Here is a 23,053-nt window from a genome sequence, read left to right on the forward strand (position 1 = left end):
GAGCCAAGGCTGGAGGGGGAAGTGGGGGAAGTCCCTCCCTAGGCTCACAAGGGCCTCTGACGCAGGCTCAGGCTCAGAGCTGGGAGGCTAGGCTGGGCCCAGTGGGATAACGAGGCAGAGCTTTAGGATGCTCTGACTTTGTGCCTGCTGCTGAGGGCAGTACTGGGATTTACTTCTAGCACCCCTAATAATACAGCTAACCAGCAACTTCTCTCAAGTGCAATGGTACAAGCAGGAGATTTAGAGTCCAGTGATCTGGCTGTAAACTTTGGCAAGGCTCTTAACCTAACTGAGGCTCAGTTTGCTCATATAAAAATTCAGGAAACAATGTCAACCTCCTAGAGTTAAGGTAAGGATTACATAAGATAATGTAGTTAAAGTGTCTAGTGCCTGCCACATATCAGTGATATTAACTCTGCGCTTGAAAAACTATTAACAGTAATCTTTCTCTTCCACATTTTCCACCACAGCCTGCCCATCCTCTTTCCCACTCTGACATGCAGTCAATGCTCTATATTACCATGAGCAAGTCATTTCTCTTCTTCATGCCTCCATTTCCTCATCTGTAAAGTGGGGATAAAATCATCTGCTTTGCCTACCTGCTTCAGGGGCCTTTTAGATGATAATGATCATGCAAAGAGTTTGCAGACTAGAAATGATACCCTCCATTCACCTGCTCTTATTGGCTAGGTCTTGTTCTCAGAAGCCATGCAGCCCAGCCTAAGTCTGGGAATTATCCAGAAAGAGAAGAACACAGTCAGTAGGGCCCAGAGCCTAGTCAGGATGGGGGGAGTGGGGAGTCAGCAGCTTGCCCACAGCATTCTCCAAAAGGCTTGCACAAAGGTCTCTTATCAGTTGGGTTTACATCTGCTATAACAGAAACTGGGGACAAAGGCAGCTCACTTGCTAGGCACAACCCCAATCCTCAAGTGGACGAGCAATGGAGCTGACCAAGGTGGTTTTCTTGAACATCTAAGGAAGGTCTTAGGAGGTTCTCTCCAACAATGCCCCCCCTCCAGTATTGTAAAGGACTCCCCATGAGCCACAGCAAAGGCAGCCATCATTCATAGCACAACCACTCTTACCACTCGTCTTGTCCAGCAGGTTCAATACATCAGTCATGTGGGGTACCACAAAAAAGAACTCCACCCCAGGCCAAATGAGTCAGAATCAGTGTTGTGAGTGCTGCACTTAAGTAGGTGAAAAAGTCCCATGGACCACTCTGAGATAGCCCAATTTTCTGACTTGCATATGGAAACTAGTCAAGTCTACGAGGTATGACAATAAAGTTTGCGAACTTGTTGCAACAATGTTGTTAACCTTTTTTGACACCAGAGGGATTGTTCAGTGTGAATTTGTACCAACTGGACAAAGAGTTAACCAAGTTCACTATTTGGAAGGGCTGAAAAGGCTGCATGAAAAAGTTAGACAAAAATGACCTGAACTTTTCACCAACAATTCATGGCTATTGCATCACGACAATGCACCAGCTCACACAGCACTGTCTGTGAGGGAGTTTTGAGCCAGTAAACAAATAACTGTATTGGGACACTCTCCCTACTCACCTGATCTGACCCCCAATGACTTCTTTCCTTACCCGAAGATAAAGGAAATATTGAAAGGAAGACATTTTGATGACATTCAGGACATCAAGGGTAATATGACAACAGCTCTGATGGCCATTCCAAGAAAAGAGTTCCAAAATTGCTTTGAAGGATGGACTAGGTGCTGGTGTCAGTGCATAGCTTCCCAAGGGGAGGACTTCGAAGGCGACCATAGTGATATTCAGCAATGAGGTATGTAGCACTTTCTCTAGGATAAGTTCATGAACTTAATTGTCGGACCTCATATATCCGTGTCACCTACATGTTATTGATGAGGAAACAGATTCAGAAGGAGAAAGGATTTGTCCAAGTCCCAAATGATGAGGGACAAAAATTAAGGCATAAACCCAGGCTTCCCTAATTCTACAACCCCCATGAATTTCCAATGGATATAATAAGATCTCCCCAGGTCTTGCTCCAAAAGCACCGTGAACAAACATGACCCTCTTCTTTGTTCCATGAGCAGCCAGCCCAGGGCAGAGAATTCAATTTCTATGAATTATCAACTCCCTTCCCAGGAGGTTCTCTCTTTTCTTTCCTGCTAATTTGCTTTATTTTGGCTTTCCTTGGCACATGAGGTCCTGGGTGCCACCAAGATTTTTTGCGAGTCTCAGATGGAGCCCCAAGGAGCCCTCCAATTGTTTGTGGCAGCACTGAACACAGAACTTTTCAAGCGGCTGCTATTTCCGGCCTTCTGGTTTGGACATGGCAATTGAGTAGAATTCAAGGAAGCGCACCAACAGATGTCAGTCTCCCTTGCTTGTCAGGGGCCAAGAGTAAGAGTCTGGAGGAGAGAAACCAAAGCCATTAGCACAATCACCTTCTTCTAGTTGATGGTACACGTAGGCCTTTCTGTGGGTAATAGAGGGGCAAGTGATTCCTGCCTAGGCTAGGACAAGTCGGGAAATCAGGACATGACTTCAAGGTAACTGGGATATTGTTGTGATACACCTCTGGTGCCTACCGTGTTTCCCGGAAAATAAGACCGGGTCTTATGTTAATTTTTGCTCCAAAAGACGCATTAGGGCTTATGTTCAGGGGATGTCACCCTGAAAAAGCATGCTAGGGCTTCTTTTTCAGTTAGGTCTTCTTTTCGGGGAAACAATACCAGAGGAGACAGCCTACAATAAGGGGCAGAAGCTACAAGCTCCTCATTCAGTGCCATGGCTGAATAGGTGGGGCAGGCAGCTGGCTGCCTGGTCGGCATCTCATCCCTGCCCATAGGCCTGGGTGAAGGATGCCATTCCTGCAGCTTGGCCTGAGAATGCCATCATTAGACATATCTTTTTGATGGAGCCATCAATAGGAAGGCCACAACTGGCTGGTGGGGAGGCCAGCACATTCACATGAACTGAGGCTAATTTCAGAAGTGCTAGCCAGCTCCTGTCAGGTTTTAGGGAGTGGAAGGTGTGATGGGGAGTTTACCAACACAGTATCATACTGAGATGCAGGGCATGGCTCGGATAAAGAACTGAAGTTTCCTTTACATTTCATTTCAGCTATGGCTTGTTTCCCCTTCTGGGTGTCCCTTCTATCTTCTTGCTTTTGCCATTTCCTTCCAAGGACAAACCCAGAAACTATGGGTCACAGGCATGCTGCTGTGGAACAAACCACAAGAATGCACTTTAGTGACTGGGGGGGGTCCATCTTGAACCCAGTTTATTAGCATTCAGCAAAGAAATATATGTTGTTACAAACAGGCAGTGCATCAAGATATCCAGATGTGAGAACAAGGATTGAAGAGGTCACAATCCAGGAAATTTGTGATGTCTCAGAGATAGGGAAGAGGAAGCTAGGGTACATCCAGGGGCCTTGCTCCCCTTTCTGCACTGGGAGAGAAAGAACTCTTACACTTGGGGTGGGGATGTACTGCAGTTTGTAATTTCTTCCTTCTATCCCCCAGCCATTTTATTTAACATGACCTAAATACACATTCCTGGTTTCTTTCCCCCACCCCACCCCCATACACAGCAGGGAAAATAAGCACCAATAATAACAAGAATAATTAAAGCCCCACCTCTCAGTAAGTCCAACCCTTATACATATACATGCCATGTGGATTTTCTTCTTTGGAGAATATTTCTATAGGATGAAATATGAGGATTAGGCCAGTAAGCCATCACCCTGACAGTCACTATTCCCCAAAGTACCATCCATGTGTGAGCTGGAGCAGGGCAGGGAGGGGGAACAGTGGTAGGGGGAGAGATTTCTCCCAACACAGCAAAAGGGTTCAAGGAGTTCCCCAATGTCTCTTCTGGGTGAATTTCCAAATCAACTGAGTTCTTGGCGAGTCCCATGTAAGGGTTTCCTCAACGAGATGGCTAATTCTTGATGGTTCAAGCATGACTGTCATCTGTCTCTCCCAACTTCTTGGGGAGACAGGGCATGGTTGAAACCCTCTACCCTTCCCACTGGGTGGAGAATGTCCCTGTCCCCAAAACGCTCCTTTGGAGAAACTCAACATGACAAATAGCACAACATGGGCACTCTGGTTTCAAAATGAAAGCACAAAACATAAAGAGTTAAAAAAGAGAGAGAGACAGAAACGTGAGTACTTCCAGAAAGTCTACAAAGAGGGAAGGGACAGGGTCCAAAAGGAAAAATAAAAAATAAAGCCATAAAACGACACGCTGTCTACCAGGTTCCACATGCCTGAGTCACCTGGTATTTGATTTAGTACCTGGGCATCTTCTGCTGTCCCTATCATGGAAGGAGGGGATGGACAGTGCGATACATCAGGGGTGGGGAGAGGGGAAAGAGTGAGGGCCCTGGGAAGTTGAGATGCCAGTCCTCTGCACAAGCAGCAGCAATTTTTGTGTCATCTTTGTTTTGTTTAAAACTGTAAACAGCACCGCTTAAAAATAAAATATATCAGAAAAGAACAATTGATAAACATCGTTTTCCATGAATATAAAATGCAAACAATACAAAAATAGATAATTGACTTTTGATATATATATATATATTAAAAACAACTTGGATGCAACATACACATGGGTAAACTTGAAGTCTCCCTGCTAAAACCCCCATGCCTCCCCTCTAGTAATAGGGCCTGGGGGCCGAGGGCAGGTAGGGTGGTGGCACTGGCAAGGGTGGGAAAGTTGCTGGCAGCAGGATAAAGGGAATGCACCCTGGGTGTGAGAAGCTACTTCCCTCCTTGGTACAGAGGAGGGAGGGAGACTAGTGTTGACTGAAGCCTTTGGCCCAGGAGGCTCATGAACTGGTACTCAAGCTGAGTCCAGCCGGATACGGAGGGCCTTAATGGGCCCCAAGGCAGGGCTTCCTTGAAGGCGCTAAAGCACCGAGAAACTGGCGGTCCTGGGAGAAGCCTCCTAGGTGGCCTTTTCTATTCACAATCTCTGGTCCCCCAACGACCAGTCTCATCTAGGAATTCTCAGGATCACAGCTGTCTGGCACTAGATAAGCCTATGGGGTAGATAGATAAGGACAGCCACCTCCTTTCAAGTCATATCCCCCCATGAGGTAACATCCAAAAGCATTATTCCAAGACCTTGCAATGCAGACATGGTGTTCATCTAGTCACAGCCTAGGTGTGGACTTGACATTGACACCTTTAGTAGTCCGGGCATATTTGTTGCCAGCCAAGCAAGTACGGGTCTACATTTGGGGAGAGGTCGGGAGCTTGGCTGGCTCTCCCAGTGTCACCCTGCACTGCCATCACGTGTCCCCAGGCTGGTCTTCCTTTCTCTTCTAGGCTGAAGCTGGGATTTAGCCATGAACTGCTTAGATCTGGAGACTCTAGAGGAGTCTGCTTCTGTAGTCATGCATCCTGACTGCCCCGCTTCTGGTCGTGAGGATCCTGTCCCTGGGCTGGCCAGGACAGTGAAGGGAAAGGACTTGCAGGCAGTAATGTTGTCCAAACCAGAAGCTGCTGCTCAGTCCTAGGCCCTACTCTGTGGTATGCAACCTTCCAAAGCCCAGCGAAGTATGTCCGAGCTATGACTGCTCCCTTCAGAGACAGCACCTCGTGCTGCCCTCTTGTCACTGAGGGCAGCTCTCAGCCGTTAGCCAAATGCTAACCACCTACTTTTTCTCTTCCCAGATAGGCTGGTGGCCCAGTGGGCTCTGGAGGCTGGTGATGGCTTTACTACCTGCTGTGGCTGCCACAGTCCACATCAAGACAGAAGCTTGAGCTGCCCTAAAGGACAAGCGGAGACAAGAGAGGCAAGTGGTAGGTTTTCCTCTGTTGTAAAGGCATTTGGTGAGTGTTTATTTCCTGCCAAACAGCCAGGCCAATTTTAGCCCTACCTTCCCAGGGCAGCTTTGGTGAGAGGACAGAAGATTGGAATGTGGGTACTTCTCTCCTGGAATAATGTGCTTGGTGTGAGGAGGGCCTTTTATCCTATTTCGTTCTCCAGCTCCATAACTGACGCATTTCTTCATTACGCAGACAAAGTCAGCCTGGAAAGCTGGTCTGGGTCCCTTGAGCAGTGGTATTTGTGCCATGCAAACTTGTGTGGTGCTTCCACGGGTGCCGCTTCTACCAGCTAAGCCTGATTTTGAATGGAGGGGTACTGGGCCAATCCCAATCTGAGAAATGGTGACAAAGACCAGTGCAAACATGTCCCCTGGCCAAGGGGCAGTTTGACCACATAGTCATCTTTGTGAGTTGGAAGGATGGGCAAGCAACAGCAGCTATTCCCAAGCCAAACTGCTATATCTCAGGAATGGCGAGAGCCATGTTGACCTCTTCCCTTAACAGGCAAGGAGATGGGTGGGGGTAGGGGCAAGAACAGGGACAGTGTGGGCAAGGATCATAATTTGGATCAACCCTTTCAGGCAAAATATGTTCCATATGCTATTTCCAATAAAGAACTTTAAAAGGAACCCTCTAGTATTGGCGATTAATAATGTTGAGATTGGTAAGATTAGCCTGTTGCAACGTCTTCCTTACAGCAACTTTTTCCCACCAGTATTTATTTCCAAGCTAGTTTAACATGAAAACTGTGTGGATGCAAGATAAGGGAGGGTGCCATTCATTCCATAAAGGGCTGTAACTGCCATGCAAATCAGTCCTGAAGCTTGGCAGAGTGAGGGCAGGTCACAGTATTTCCTCTCAAGAAGCCCAGTCCTTTGATGATGCTAAGGACTTAGCTAATTAGAAAATGAAAGTTGTTTAGAGTCCAGAAGAGCAGCCTAAATGTCTTTGGTATCCTGTCTCTTGGGAGTGTTAGTCTGAAGCCTCTTTACAGCATCCAAATTAAAGGGTGGGCAAGGCATTCGAAACTTTTTGTTTTTTGGGAGGAAGCAATTTTCCCCTCTAAGAAGCTGGGTTGCCTTGAGTTCTGCAAAGTCTGAAATCTTGTCCTGCTGGCTGGGGCAAATGGATCTCCCTTTTCTATCCTTTCTCTGCAACCTACAAAAACCCCAACCCCTATAGCCAAGCCTAATTTAGGCCACTTCTCTTCTTGTATCTCAATTAAAAGAATGTATTCTTTGTGATGAGATTATGAAAATTTCCTTTGGAGGAAAAAAGAACTAAAATGTAAAAGCATCTGCAACTCAGGAAGTCACAAGCTTAAGAGAGGAAGAAGGAAAAAAATCCTATCATTCCAGAGTTCAAGACTTACAGCAGTGTCTATGATAGAACCCTATTTTGTCTTCTGTTTGCAACTAGATGAATTTGATCACTCCATTAAGGGGATTAGCATTTTTGTCTTCAACCCAAACTATGGCAGGCCAGATTAAAAGGTCCTCATCTGGTTATGATGCCAAAGTCCACAGCAATAGTCAGTGAGACACATGCTACTTGATCCTCTCTAAGGACAGCTAGCTGGGGCAAATAGATTATAGTAATCTGATTTAATGGTGGCAGCCATGCCAAGACAGAAGGGAGTAGGTGTGGGGAGGATCTGTACCATAATTTCACATTGCTAACAGCAAACAAGCCCCCTGTCCACACATGGGAGGCAGTGCAGACCTGGCTGTTGATCAGTGGTTCATCATTCACTGGGTGGGGGGAGATGGCAGACGGTGCTAAGGGTTCAGCCTGTGTCAAGGATGCATGCTATACTCATATATATATAATCACTAACTCGGCAACTGGAATAGGCACAAAATTACAGCATCCCAAACCCTGCATGGGTCACAAGAAGAAACCCCAAAGCAACAACCGGAGCACAGCAGCAGCAACAGCAGCAGCAGCAGCCTCCCGGGGTAGATGTACTTGAGCTGAATGTGGCTACAGATGGCAGAAGAGGGAAGTGGGAAAACAAAGGCGAAAACTCACAGGAGCTTTCCTTGGCCAAAAGGATTTTCAAGTTAAACAGCAACCCCACCCCCAACCCCTCTGCCCAACCCCGGATCCCCATTCACATGCTCAGGCCCCATGCCCCCACTCCAGAATGAATGATGATTACTCAGCTAGGTTTCCATTCATGGCAGTGGAGGAGTAGCTGGTGGGGAGAGAGGCACCTTGCTCAGCCCTCTCCTTTGACAGGTCAAGGCTGGAAGCCCCATAGTGAATGGGCTGAGGCCGGACCCTGGGCAGCTGAGGGATGCCATGGGTGATGCCCACAGGCTTGGCCTGGGGCAGAGGGCTGGGGCTGAAACCTCCAGAACTGGAGGAGCAACTGGGCTCATCAACAGGCAGCAGCACATCTCGAGGCCTGGCCCTCACACTCTGGGAGGCATGTGGCTGGAGGTTATAACAAGGGCCCATGGGCAGGGGTAGATGTGAAGGCCGAGCTAGTTGAGGCCCAGATTCCCCAGGTGCCCTTGGCTCTGGCCCTGGTACTGACAGCAATACTGACATAGCCACAGGAGGTATACAACAGGCTGCCTGCCCATATGGAGACTGGCTGGAAGGCCCATCCAACTGGCCGGTATTTATCCAGGCAGGGCCTGGCCCCACTGGGAGAGGACAGGGAGCCCAGGCAGGCCAGTCATAGGCCCCTGGAGGTTCAGTATAGAGGGACAAGGGACTGTCTCGGTCCCATTCTTCCTCTTCTTCTTCTTCATCTGAATCTTCTTGCTGAGCCTGAAGCTCATCGGACTCCACGTAGCCCTGGGCCAGGTGGGAATTGGAGAGCTCCAGCTCCAGGGTCTCTGCAGTGTCAAGGGAGCGGCTTCTCCTGTTGAGGGCCATGGCGGCAGGTGGAGGTCGAGGGTACATGCCAGGCAGTCCTAAGTAACGAGGGAGACTGCTCACACCCCAGGGCAGACCTTGGTAGAATCGGCTGCGATAGTTGTTGAAGGTGTGTTTCTGGTAGTAGCCCAGCTCAAAAGCTTCCAAGGAGGCTGCAAGGTCCTCGTCATTGTGGAATTCAGGATTCTCTTCACATTTGCCTTCTCCATCCCTTTCCACATCAGCGATGTCAAAGGTCACCATGGGAGGCAGCTGTGGGAGGTTTTGAGTAAAGGATGAGTCAGAGTCAGAGCTGCAGGACATGCTGGAGAAGAGGTTCCCATTGCTGGTGAACTCCACAAGGGCTTGCGAGAAACTCACAGTGGCATTCCCTTCCTTCTCAACCTCCTCTTCCTCTGGCTCCTCAGGGGGTGAATAAGTAGGGTAGGCCCTCCTGGGAGATCCTCCAAAATTTGCCTCTTGCATGTCTGGTTCAAACATAGCATCACTCTGGAAGAGCTGCATCAGGCAGGTACTTTGATCCTTCTTGGAGCAGGTTCCCTCAAAACGTTTCTCCAGAGGACGGAAGTCCCTCCAGTCTGGTTCGCTGCTCGAAGTGGCAGGGAAAGCTGACGTGGTTCCCCGGTGGGAAGTCTGAGCAGCCCCTGATGCCCCTACCACCAGGCCCATGACTGATGGGCCTAAGGGCCTCATCTGATACTCCATGATAGGCTTCTCTTGCCGTGCCTGGACCTCTCGGACTTGGGCCTCTCGAGCACAAGCCTCTCGGGCCTGAGCCTCCCTAGCACAGGTCTCTCTGGTACAGGACTCTTGTATTCGGGCCTCTCTGACATGAGCTTCCTGGGTACGGCCTTCTCGGGCATGGGCCTCCCTGGTGTGAGCCTCTCGGGCACGTGCCTCCCGGGCCTCTCGGGCCTCAAGCTGCTCCCGCCGAAGCTCCCAATACAACAATTGCTTCTGGATGGTCACTAACCGTTCTTCTTCAGTCTCCATTGCCCCAGGTGGCCGAGAGGAAGAAAAGGGCTCAAAGTTCAAGAAGGGGTCAAATATCTCAGAGCTGTGACCGTGGAGGTCATAAAGGCAGTCATCCCCAGGTGGGGAGTTCTCAAGACTGTCGTCTGGCTCATAGAATTCATAGAGGGCATCTCCACTATAGCTGTCTCGGGGCAGGCAATCCCTGCGGACAAGCCCCAGGGTCTCACCTGAATCATCTTCAAATCCAGGTGTGGTGGAGTCATAATAACCCTCGTCACTATTGGGAGCAGACTCTTGCTGGTCACTCTGAGGAGTCAAAAGGTCCCCAGGAGCTAGGCCAGGATAAGGCTGAACTGGGTCAAAGAGCATGTAGCTGTGGTGGCCTGGGGAGGCAGTTGGATGGTAACCCAGATTCAGATTGTGTCTTGGGTACATCTGAGCACTTGCCCATAGATATTCTAAGTCATCATCTTCTTCGGCCTTGACTTCCTTTCCTTCCTCTTCTAATTCCACCTCCTCTTCCTCCTCTTCTTCCTCGTCATCCTCATCTGGCAAGGCCATTTCCTCCCCACCTCCTTGGTAGGTAACCAAGCAGGAACTCCGCTTGGTCCCATCGCGATTGGCCCTTTGGCCTCCAGAGGCCATGCTGTCTGTCATACTGTCCATGTCCTGCTCTGCTATGATGTCACCACAACCTGTCAGTGAGTCAAAACTTTTCAGAGATGTGACATCTCCAAACAGGAGGCTCAGCTGGTCCCCCACAGGGCCATTGGGTGGATTTATCTCTCCTACCACCACCTTCTCCCCTGTTTCTGGGCTGTGGGGTTCCTCTAGACCATTGGCTTCAGGGACAGGCTTAGGTTGCAGGAGTGCTGAGGCACACACCTCCGTGGGTTTTTCTGGATCTTTACAAGCTGTCTTCTCCATGGCTGCTGGAGAAGTCTCTGATGCTGAAGAAACTTTTGACCCAGGGGCATCTTGGGGATTGGCATTTTCCTTTCTTGGAGCTTGGAGGGTTTCCTCAGCATGGGACAGAAGAGCTGAGCTCATATGCTCATGAGGCCTTGCTCGGGCCCCTTCGGGCCCCTTGTCCCCTGGTTCACTTTGCTCAGCCCCAGAGATCTTACTCTTCCGGTGACGGCGGATACTGCTGAAAAAACCTTTCAGGCCTTTCTTTGGCTTGGTCACAGAGGGAGCCTTCTCAGTCCCAGCTTTCTCTGTGGCTCCAGCCACAGACATCTTGCGTCTGGAGCCTGTCTCCAAAGCCCCATGGGCACTCTGGGAACTGGGAAGTTGGCAGGGTGACTCAGACAAAGGTAGGGAGAGGCCAGTTCCTTCACCAACAATGTCTTCATGGTTACAGACTGCTTCACTCAGGCCATCATGGGTCTTGCTCTTGCTAAGACCCTTCTTGGCACTGCCTTTCCCAGAACCTTTGCTCCGTCCTCCTCCAAAGAAACTAGGCAGAGTACAGATGCCCTTCTTGCCACCAAAGAGTTTCATGGCAGTTTTCTTCAGCCTACCTGGGCCAGATGAGGGTGGCTCTGATGCTGGTCCTTCTGTTGTCTCAGCTGCCTTGTGTTTGCCTCCTTTCTCTGCCCCTTGGTCCTGGGTTTCTAGAGAAGCTGCTGCTCCCTTAGCCTGAACAACTTCATCCTTTTGGGTCTCCATGGTGATGGGAACAACTCAGGTATGTTCAGCTAAAAATGTAGCCTTCTGGCTTCCTTGCACTGTTACATCATCAGTCAGGAAGCATCACAGTTGGGTCTGGAAGAGATGAGAGAGATAAAGACAGAGAGATAGTACTGGTGAGCAAGCATCCAGGCAGGATTTTTTTTCACAGGTGTCTGTGGTTTCAGGCTTGAGTGGAACCAGAAAGAAAAAGAAAATGTAGGGGAAACCTTAATGCACTCCATATGTTTGGCTTGCTGGGCCAGCCTCCTCTAGGTCCCAAGGCAGCAAGACTCTACACTGAGCAACAGGCAGCCACCATCCCTTCCCCCTTGCTGGGTCCACTCCCTTCACGTTACCTTAATCTCAGGGGAGCCCTGGGCAGGGGGAACTGCAGATGTGAGAAAGGTCCAGTGGTCCTATTGGCTGCTGGAGAGATTATCAAAGAGAGGAGGGGAGGGAGAGGCAGGAAAGACAGGAATGGAGGTTGGCTCTGATGACACAGAATTTTTGAAAAGCATCTGGCAAAAGAGCCCATTAAGTCCTCACTGAGCTCTGTGGGATCCAGGCCTCGATTTCACATTAACCTGAGCTCTCACTAACATTTTGCCTGGGGCTGGGAAGAGAAATAGACCTGAAGTTTCACTTCCTTCCCACAGGCTCCCTAAACTGCCTGCAGGACCATGCTGAGGACCTGCCTGCAGACCCACATCCCAGAGCTGCAATCCAGGCGTAGGAGCAAGGCACTCTCGGGGCTTCACTACGCTCAGTCCAAGAGGCCTAGCAATACCTAGGGGTAAGTCTAGGTCAGATTCTCTACTGATTGTCCTGCAGGAAAGAGATTTTAATGTGGCCCTTGACAACTGGAACCCCCAAATTCCACTTTAGAACCATGCGGCAGACTGTTTCTTCTCCACTTCCCTCATTACTTTGGCTCCCATTTAGCAAGGGAAATCCTTGAAGGCATAACTCCACATGATTCATGTTCCTGGCCTGGGAGTTAGGCTCTCAGCATCTATTTAAATAAATACCTGGTGCAAGGCACACCCTTCTGGTCTAGGCTCACAATCCTCCAAATACCCAAACGCCACAGAGATGGAATAAAAAGAAGGCCTAGCTACCACCCATCCCTACCTACAGCACATGCTCCCTCCACCCCCGCCCCAGGTCCAATGTATTAATTCCAGTGACTACAGCTGGTCGACAGCTGGATGGGTGACCAGCCTGCTAAAACTCAATGACTCCTCCCTGAAAAGTCCCTCACCACTGTGTCCCTTCTCTGTAGAGTAGCCATCAGCAGAAAGGCAGCTAGGATACGGAAGGGAGGCAGAACAGCTGCAGGGAGCCAGAAAGGTAAGCACCGCTCTTGTCCCGGGAGCAGCTGACCAGAACATTAGCCCTATGATTGGTTGTCAAGGTAATAAGACTTACACATTCACCTCCAGTCAGAGACTTTTGGCCAGCACTGGGGCTGGTGAGAGGCTGCCAGCTACACTCTAGCCTCTGACCTCATTAGAGAAACCTTCCTGGAGACCCTGATCCTGTCTTGCAAACATTAATTTTGTGCCTTGAGCCTTGCTTGGCTTGATATTTGAATCACCAGTGTAATCCAGGTTTCCATCAGGAGCACTCTGCAGAAATGAATATTAAACTTGGAGCAAGATAATGGCTAGTTATCCAGAAAATAAAAGAGACAAAAACTCATCTACTCCCCTCTCTGAAGAAATCGGTACTGCCATTTGCTCAGGTTAGGTTTTTTTTCCTCCCCCATGTGACACAGTTTTACATGACATTGTTTCAGCTCAGCCCTGTAACTAATAGCCCCACAATAGACAGGACCATCCCCCTCCCCGCAAATATACATACAATCATACAACCACTTAGAGTCCTTTGCCCCAGGGTCTCATGGGAAGGGGGGGGCCTATCCTGTATTTGAATGCCCCACTTTCCAAAGCACACATGTTTTTAACCTCAGCCCTGAAATTACTGACAGTGATGTCATTATGGAGTTAGGCATGGGGGAGGTAGCAGTAGTGGAGTTGTTTGTGAAACTGTATTCCCCTCTGTGGAATTCATGAAACAAACCTCTATAACATTTGGTAAGTGACAGACATTGAGCTCAGTGCTGCAAGGCAGGCCAAAAAGGGGAATCCCTAACCCTTGCTTTTGAGGAGCTTGTAGGCTAACAGAGAGAGTCCCATGTGTAACAATCTGAAAGCACAACATGATGCAGGCCTTAAAGAAGAGCCCCATTATTGTTTAAGCTGGCTGGAGGGTTATTATTCTTCATACCTTGTTATCATATCCCTGGATAAATTTGAAAGGCAGAAAGACACCCCCTAGGCTCAGAAAAGCTACCTTGAGGAGGACGCATTCAATCTGAGTCTTGTCAGACAGGAGTGAGTAGAAACGACAGTGATTTAGGGGAAGGGATGGGCGAAACTACTAGGTATGGATTGGAATCAAGGAAAATAAAGGCACAAGTGAAAAATCTTATGAGCCTGGATATCCTCATGAATCGAAGGCTTCATTGTCCTGCTGGGTTCAGGGCTTGGGGGCAGTCCCTTTGGGCCTTCTATTGCCCTTACTCCTATGTTTCATTAGGGTAGAGGCCAGCCCACTGCTCTCTATGTTGTCCCCTTCCCTGCCACAGGCATCTGCAGTGTGTTGTGAAAGAAGCCATGGGTCACAGGACTAGGGTCCAGGCCATGCCAGGGGACCCTGAACAGGCCAAGGCACCCCTCTGAAAGGCACTTATGAAATGGAGATCAAAAGAGCTCTTCTATCTCTATCTATCCCCCCATTTCCCCAGTCCAGTGCAGTAGACTGAGGATGAGATGGGATAATGGACACCAAAAACACACTGTAAACCATAAAGTGCAGTGCAAATGAGAAAGATTGGCATTATTATTACTGTTATCATTACTACCTTCCAGGTAACATCCCAGTTAGGAAGTAGCAGACCATGTGTAAAACACCGCTCATTTAGGAGAGCCATTTATTGTGGGGACCAGCTGCCTTGGCTCACATTGAGGAGGAGACAGGTTTGAGGGGATTTTAAAGACCTGTGTGTGGATGTATACAAAGTCCTCTCTTAAGGGCAGTTTTTAAAGCCCTCTGCAGGTGTGGTGGGAGTGAGTGAGGTAGGCAGGATTGTGTCCTGAGACTGAGATTCTCCCCCACACTTCAGGCTTTCCTCGTAACTAGGCCCAGGGTCATCTTTGCTGGCAAGAACCAGCCTTGAAACTGTGCTATCTCCTACCTCCCTGCTATTCCCTCCCAAGGCCAGGTACCCCATCCCCCCATAGCCACTCACAGTGTCTCTGTCTACTTTTCCCCAAGACAGTAGGACAGTAGGTGGCAATGATGACCCATAGCTGATAGCCCCCTAACGCAGTTCCACCTAGTCACCTCCGGCCCAGGTCCCTTCTCCACATTCCTCACTACTCCACTAGGTCCCATTGCTATCCTTCCCTTATGGGCTGTGCTGCCTTTACTTGGTGACACAGAGTTTACCAGCCAGGAGAGTGAGGTAGGTCAGAAGGGAAAGGGGAGAGCAAGAGATAGACTTTGCAGCTCCCCCAGGCTGGGAATGGCTGCTACCATGGTTCCTGCCAAAAAAGTGGTCCTGACAAATGCAGGCCCTGCAACCCTTAGGTTTCTCAACCTATGTGGCTAATTTTCAGGTGGCCTGGTGGGCAAGGGAACCCTCTGAGGCTACTCAGTGGTCCCTGGCAGGGACTGCTTACTGCAGCTGCTGCTATGATGGCATGGTATGGGCCGGGGCCATCCCTGCTCCCAGGGCCAGCCTCAGTCTGTCCTGGGACCAGTGGAAGGCTGACTATTAGGGCAGAGCTTCTTCCTTCCCACCTCCTCTCAAAAAACTGGCAGGAGACCAGCCACAAATCTTCCTCAGGGACCCTTCTTTGTGAAGAGAAAGCAGCTACAGCCTGAGCCTTGCCTGTTCTGGCCACCTTCCTGGGGTCAGATCAGCCAACTTAGAAAAGGCTGAGTTCAGGAAAGAAGTGTGTGGATTTATGCAGTAGCTCCAGAGGAATGGCCTCAACAAGTCACAGTTTCTCAGAACTCCAAGTTTTCCTGCAGGTAAGCCCACTCTGGGCCCATCCTGCCATTGTGTATGGTGGGGGGCATCTAAGGAAAGAAAGGTGAGGATAGGGAACAACCCCCCACCCCAACCCAGGGAGTCAGCCAGTTCTGCACTGTAATCAGCTCTGCCCACCTGGGGGGAAATCAGGAAGTTCTTTCAGTTTCCTCAACTGGAAAATGGGGCTATAGGGATGCCTACCTCTTGAAGCGATTGTAAAGAACAAAACCAATGTACATAAAGTACCAACTACAATGTGTTACACAGCAGAGGTTCAAAAACATAACAACCAATTTTTAAAATAGTTTATTCAAACTATAGTTGGATAATTTCTAACAGCAAAACTACCTAGGTCAGGGTTGAATAGGGTACTCCCAAGAGCTCTATGGATAAGTCACCAAACCTCCTTGGACTCAGTTTCCCCAAATGGTAAATGAGGGTGACTGTGTAGTTATCTCACAGGAGGCCTTAGTTGCTTTGTAGCCAAACTTTGATATTCAGGGACCCAAAATGTTGCCTCCAATCAACTACTGGCTCTGGATTACCTGGGAACTTCAACTAGCCAGATTCTCTAGCCCAGGCCAGAAAGATTAACAATTAAAACTCAGCTAAAAGCACCAATACCAAAGGAAAAGCAAATCAACAGACATTCTTCACCCAACTCAGAGTACTTATCAGTTTATAAAGCGCTCCCCACTCCCTCATTCACCATTTGCCCTTCCCAGAAATCCATTAATCAGGCCTGGTACAGGATGGTAACACCTTGTCACAGAAAAGGAAACTGCCTAGGCTTAGGAAAAAGATTTGCCTAAAGTCACACAGTGGGAAAGTGACAGAGCCACACCAGTCTACCGGCCTCTTGAGTCCCAGTTGTGTGCCATTCTGCTGCACTGTGCTGGCCCCCAATCAAAGGAGGAAGCCTGAGCTCAAGAATTGTGCAGGTTCCACTCACACCAGAGCCATCATCTCCCCCTCCCATCTCACCTCTGTCCCAGCCCAGCTGAGCCTTCCCAATAGCATTTCTAGTCCTCACTGGCTGCCACTGTTTTGGACCCACAATGTCCTAGCACATTCCAGAAGGCCTGCTGACCAGCCTGTGGCTGCTGTCATAAAGAACAGCCCCTGCCAACCTTCCCGAACTGTGGAACATGTTCCTTTACTGTCCATTTCCTTGGGAGATAAGTTTGAGGGGCCAAAAAAAAAATGGTTCAAACAGAAACCTGCCAACAGGGACAAAGATGCAAAATATGAGCCACTATTTAAAGAAAATGACCTATGAGATGATCTGGAACTTGAATCACTCATTTCTAAAGCCCACAGCCAAGATCCATTCTTAAAACCATTTTGTTCAAGGCCTGAAGGAAGGGCTGCCTGGCTTGGTACCCTTTGGTGGAGTTGTAGAGGCTGCTGGCAGAGCCCCAACCAAAACTACACCTGCAACCACCCCTCCCCTAATTTTCAGCCTTTCTGTTGAGGGGCACCTCCTCTCAAAAGGGCATCCCACCAACTCTAGATGCAACACAGACCCCCATTGGTACCTCTCACCCCTGCTCTTACTCCCCAACCATTAGCCTATCAACTGAATTGTTAACATACTCAGCCTTGGGTAATTCATTCTGGCAAGCCTCAGTCTGCCCTTCATCCCTTTGGAATGGACCCTCCTTCATCTTAGTTACTGCATCTAGCACAGAACAGGAGCTCAAACAACATTGGTTCACCTGAATTCTAATTCAACTGGAGTTTGTCAGCCTCGAACTAAAATGCTGACTTTAACCCTTACAGGCTGTGGGGCTTGAGAAAGTGGCCTAACCTCTCTGAGACTCAAATGCCTTATCTACAAAATGAAGAAAATGTTACCTACCATGCACGATCATGGTAAGGATTAGAGATGATAAATGTAAAGGGTAATTTGCTCACTAGGTACCGAGCAGATGTTCAATAAAGAACCCTTGTGACAGAGCCTCTTGCAGCCACCTTCTCCACTCCAGCTCCTCAGCTGCCATCCCATGTCCTCTAAAGACGACACAAGCCTCTTAGCTGAGCTCCTTCTGGTCTCTCTCTACTGCAAGGCTGAAATACCTCCCCCGCCTCCTGTCTTCCATCTCATCCATCTTGCTCACCCTTGCCAGATTCATTTTCTTACAACCCTGATTTCAGTGCATCACTCCTACACTTACTAAATTATTTTGCATTGCCTATAGGATCAAGGCCAAACCCCTTTGCCTACCCTTCAAGACTTGCTCTCCTTTCATGTGTCCTCCAGATTTCCTAGCCTCACTTCTTTGCCCCTTAGCCCCCAGCCCCTAATACACAGGGGCTTCTCCAGTCTGGGAGATGTAGTCACCCAGACACCACCTCCCCCAAAATATGGGCTTTCCTGGTGAGTCTTGTTGGTGCCCCAGCTTTCTCCTCAGGTTGCTGAGGTTCCCTGCTCAGCTTGCCTGGAACAACAGGGGCTCTTAGGAACACCCACTTGCCACTCCCCTCTCATGCTCCCAAACCTCCTTAGAGAGGAATGTATCTGAGGTGGCTGCCCATGCCTGAATAGTAAGGCTTCCACTGTGTCAGTACTAACACAGCAGGGTGAGATCAGAGACAGGTGCCATCCCTACTCCCCCATCCCCACCCCCATTTCAGATGAAGAACAAGAGAGGAGTCAACCCCAGGGAAACATGTAATGAGGCAGCAGAGGGAAACCTGCAGAGGACAAGCTAGGCCAAGTGAGCAGTAAAGACCCTTGACTTTCCTATGTATCCACTCCTATATATAAACCATAACCTATGCGAGAGGCCAGCTAAGGAAACTGAGGCTTGGAAGGGGATCAGGATCAGTGTGCTTAGAGGAAGAAGCCTTGAATTGAGGTCCAGGAGCTTCATGCTCTTGTGTAAACTTGGGAAAATCCCACTCCCCAACTTCTACAAGGCTAAAGGTAGGTTGACATAGTACAACTCCCCTCTAGAGGTAGCCTACCCCCACCAGAACTGGGCCACAGATCCCAAAGTGGCCTCTTAGCCACCTAACTTATGCACACTGCTAATCCTCTTCTAACATCCCACTCTAAAACCCTTTCTAAAACTCCATTTTATTGTGGCATGTTGCACATACACACACACACAAAAAAATCAAAACCTCCAGGTTCTCTATCCGTTGATGGCCTGTTCCCCAATGATCAGATCCCCATTCCACAGCCTGGCATTTGGAAACCCCACCACTGGGCACCAATCTCCTCTCTACCTTAGAGTCATACAATCTCAACCAGAAAGATTCAATCACTTCACTCATCCTGCCTGCTAGCCACCCCCCTCTCATTTCTAATTTTATGCATACCACTACCCTTTGCCTAGCCAAACGCTTCTACTTTCTGGAAGCTTCCCAAGATCATCCCCTTGTATATATAGATCTCCCATTTCTCTCCACAAATTGTCTCTAGGCTCAACCAAAGGTATGTGTAGTCTGAGGTCTGGGCAGTCCAGATCCTGAGCTTGCTGTTGAAGGGAGACATCATTATTTATTTTTTTCTTATGGTTACAACTCATCCCCCTCCTCCATCCTTATTAGGCAGACTCAGTAAATACCTGAGCCTTGAGTATCATTTCTCCAATCACTTTCATATGGATCAGAACAAGTGCAAGTTGGAGAGATAAAGGTCTTAAAAGTTCTAGAAAGAGAGCAAGTCCTTCTGGAGCATTCATTAACTGCTACGCATTGCTAGGCTTTGAGGGGGTTGCGGCAAGTTCCAGGTTTCATTTACCCCTCTGAGGGGTTCCAAGAGAACCCAGACATCCATGATGTCAGGGAGACAAAGTAGAGGCAGGAAAACTTAATTATAGTTTGCCTCCTATGATAATTTAAGCCCCAAAATGCCCACCGGATTCAGGCAACCCAGAGGAGTTCTGAGGAACGAGAGGTCATCATGGGTTGCAACAGACAGGCAGGAAAGACACTGAGAAGGTGGACCCAGAGCTGGGGCCAGAGAGGAAAGAGAATTTGGACAGTGTAGTGTGAGTGGGTTTGGATGTAGAGAGGGAAGTTACATAGGACAGATATGTTAGGTGGTTCTTTGTCAGTTTAAGGCAGGGCAGAGGGCAGGTCCAGCCCTGGGCTGGAGACGCCAGGCTGCAAGTAGGAGGTTTATGTTGGTACTGCTGGTGGTGGAAGGAGGTGAGTGTAATATGGTAGCTGCAGCACTTACTGGTGTCACAAAGGTCCCCAGCTAGTCTTTCTTCCAAGTGAGGGATTTACTAGGTCTCATTGTCTCCTCTCAATGGATTCTCCACCCTCAGAGGTTGATCAAAGGTCCAAAAGGGCCTGCCAAGCTCCCTCTCTCTTGTTCCTCAGAAAGGCCTCGAGTCCACTGGGCTAGGCCGAATGAGGGGAGACGCACTGGGGGTGGGGGCTCTGCTGGAATCCCCATCAGTGGGGCGGGTATTCCAACAGCGCAGTGCCCTCCACCCTGCCCATACCCACGCGGATGCAGCAGGCGGGCAGAGCCGCAGAGGGAGGTGTTTGTGTGCTGGACAAGGCTCGCCTTGACCCCGCGGCCCACGCCAAGAAGAGCCTGGCTAAAAGGAGGCCGGCTCTGCAGGGCCACTCCAGCTGCTGCCTGGGCGCCTGGTCTGTGGCGTGCCTGGTGGCCACAGCTCCTCTAGGCTGGGGAGCCTAGGCAAAGGCGGGCGGTCACCAGTGTCAGAGGTGTCTGCAGCAGACAATGACAGCGGCTCGGCGGGCTGGATATTTTAAGTAACAGAGAAGTTAGAGGGTTTGGCTGCTTCTCTAGCTCTCTCACACACTCAGACAGTGCTTTCCCTACTACAATAATTGTTTGCTCGGCCTCTTGCACAGAAACCCCTCCCAACACCGTGCTTATCGCTATTTTTAAACGGGAGGCTGTTGAGAAAAACGCGGCCAGTGCCCTCTGAGAGGGAGAGGAGGGGAGGAGAGGGGGGAGACAAAGCGGCCTTGCAGCTCTAACCCAAAGACTAGCTTGAGCCGCAGCTCTAATCCAAGGTCTAGGGAAAGTCCCCTTGCCAGTCCGCCTGTCCGCGGGGGCAGGCGCCAGATGTGCCTGGAGGCCCAGGAGCAGGGGGCGCGGCTGGTTGGGGACACATGGCCGAGGTTCTGAAGGGAAGTGGGCAGCCCACAGGGCCCCCTGAGCTCCCTCAACGAGGAGGCAGACAGTATAGATACCCCAATCCACGCCAAAGTCAGTGTCCGTCGAACCTAGGCCAGCGCGCAGGCTTCCTCTGCAGAGGAGAGAGACAAGAGATCTGCAGGGGAGGGGAGGGGCGGCCGCCGGGACGCTAGGGTGAGCAACACCCGCGTAACACAGCTGTTCCAGCTAATGTGCTACAACAAAGCTGCAGAGATCCCGGCCTACAAATGTACCGCTGGGGGTGCTGGCTGGCTGCTCCCCTCCTGGGACCGCGCGGCAGCACGTGTGGGCCCCATCCCCGCCTCCCCAAGAACCCGGAGGCATGGCCCAGGCTAGCCCGCCCGCCTGCCCGCCCTCTTCTCCCACCCCACAGCCTCCGTGGCCCGCGCCCAAGGGACTCTGCTCTGGCCCTCACCGGACAGTCCTCAAAGCGGGTTCCAAAGGGGAGCGGAGAGCGGCCCGGACGCCGACTGGCCCAGCCCTAGAGGCCCTCTCCAGGCGGCCAGAGCGGAGCACGCGGGTCTGCACCGGACGGCGGGCAGGCGGAGCCTCCTGGCTGCCCCCAACGCTTACCCGACCGGGTCCGGTCTCCAGCCCGGTTATTGTCTGTCCCACAGCCCTGGCGGATGCTGGAGCTTTGGCTGCCGCGGCTGAGAGCGCCACCACCGCTGCTCCTGCCGCCGCCGCCGCCGCTCCAGTCACCTACTGCACTGGCTCCCCTTCCCCAGGCTCTGGGCAGCTCCCCCATACCCCCTCCCCGCGAACTCTACAGACACAGGGTGGGGTGTCCGCGGTCCGATTGGCAGGCGTGTGGCCCAATCGCCATGGTGGGAAGGCGTGCCCCGCCCCGCCTACTGCTTTCCTCTGTGCGTTCCCTTTAAATGCAAATAAGCCCGAGCGTGGAGTTGGCAGGGGGCGGGGAGGGTGCAGAACCCCTCGCAGGGACTCCCCACTCTAGCCCCCAAGCCGGTGGGTCACTGCATGGAGACACCGTGAGCTCGCGGGGCCAGTCCCGCCCAGATAGGGCTCGCTGGAGTCCTGCAGCTCGGTTTCGCTTTTGCATGCGCTCGCATTTCCGTAGTCGCGGTGTAATCGCGCTGCAGTGCCGTGGCCTCCACCAGGCAGTTTATTCCAGAGTGAGAGACAGGCGGGGAGAGGCGGGGCGGAGATGTTGGGGAGCCTGGGAGACTGCAGAGCCCCTTGGAACCGAGCCCAGCCCAACCTTAGGGGTAGAGAAGGCCTCGCAGCGCGTGCCACCAGGCCGCTCAGAGAAGGGACTCACCTGCCAGGAAAGCCGATTGCAACGCCAGCGCCTCAGTTTCGTCCGCCTCTTCGGCACAACAGGGCCCTTAGGGACGATCTCGGCCAACTTCCACCCATTACCAAAGGGCCTGCTGCTGCCCAGAGAAAGGGAGGCGCATCCCCAAGGTCATCCAGCCCGCCACCAGCGACGTAGGCAGATTTGGAATTCAAACCCGGGGCTCTCTGTCCAGGGCTGCTTTCACTTTTCTTCTCTTGAGAGACCTGTTTCTATAGTTTGACCCTCACCCAAATTCCCCACCTTTCACAGAACTGGAGGGGATTCCCAAGGTCTGCAGAGACACCCCCCCCCCCCCACACACACACGCCTTTTAATGGTGAGCCAGGCTTTTTGCAGCTCCCTGTCCCTGAAAAGTCTAGCTATTGAGAGAAAAAGCTTGTCTGAGCCCCGACTGGAGGTAAAGGCTGCGGGCGGACAGAAGAGGCCTGTGGCAACCCTGCCAGCTGCTGTGTCTGGGTTGTGGTAGGGGAGCCAGCCTGAACTTGGGTCTCTAACTAGCCCGAGGGCATTAAGTGGCATTAGTGGCTGCCAGGGTCAGGTGAGCTGAGGCAACAAAGAATCCAGTTCTACCACTAGCTCAAGAACATCCAGAAGGCCCAGCCCTAAAACTCTGTGAATGTATAAAAACGGGGGAGGGAAGGACGGGGGTGGGAGGAGGGGAAGCACGGGTGGGGGTGGGATTAAAGAACAATGTCTGCCATTTTTGCACTGTAGAAGGAGTGTTCTCTGCTGCTGTACTGGGTACTGTCTGCCTTGAAAATATCTAGCTGCTAAACTGGTAAGAGAAGGACTGCTGTCTCTGCATGTGTGGAGCACAGGAACTGACATGGCTGCTAAGGCTGGGATCTGGCTTGGGTTCTGCCTCCGACATGAAGTATGACCTTGGCCAATCCCTTTTCCTCTCTGGGCCAGTCTATCACCCCATCTCCACAAGGAGGGGGTAAGACTAGTCAAGCTCCCTGATCTCTTCCAGCTCTGACGGTTCAACTCAATTCTTTCTATAATATTTTGAGATGTTCTATGATCTTCCATTTCATTCTATATATCTCCAACAAAACCGGCAATTTGAACATGAGACCTCCTATCCTAGTCTCAGGTCTAAATAAATGGCAGGGTG

General features: G+C 50.7%; 1 protein-coding gene across 3 annotated transcripts; it reads right to left on the minus strand.

Annotated features, from left to right (window-relative positions):
* Window positions 1–3,237: 3,237 nt before the first annotated feature.
* Window positions 3,238–21,959, minus strand: AMER1 (APC membrane recruitment protein 1). 3 transcript variants are annotated; one of them, XM_081041857.1, is made up of 2 exons: window positions 21,898–21,959; window positions 3,238–11,454 (listed from the first exon to the last, which is right to left on the minus strand). In XM_081041857.1, exon 2 carries the CDS (start codon window positions 11,356–11,358, stop codon window positions 7,981–7,983), a length of 3,378 nt encoding a protein of 1,125 aa, XP_080897983.1. In that variant the 5' UTR covers window positions 11,359–11,454; window positions 21,898–21,959; the 3' UTR covers window positions 3,238–7,980. The 3 variants fall into 3 exon arrangements, with proteins under 3 accessions (XP_080897983.1, XP_080897982.1, XP_080897981.1); XM_081041856.1 differs by lacking the exon at window positions 21,898–21,959 and adding an exon at window positions 21,189–21,324; XM_081041855.1 differs by lacking the exon at window positions 21,898–21,959 and adding an exon at window positions 21,031–21,312.
* Window positions 21,960–23,053: the final 1,094 nt, after the last annotated feature.

Source organism: Rhinolophus hipposideros, assembly GCF_964194185.1.
Source record: "Rhinolophus hipposideros genome assembly, chromosome: X".
NCBI classification, from domain to species: Eukaryota; Metazoa; Chordata; class Mammalia; order Chiroptera; family Rhinolophidae; genus Rhinolophus; species Rhinolophus hipposideros.

Bases quoted from the DNA above. Each gene is read 5' to 3' on its own strand.
- AMER1 (XM_081041857.1), bottom strand. From the start codon at position 11,358: ATGGAGACCCAAAAGGATGAAGTTGTTCAGGCTAAGGGAGCAGCAGCT.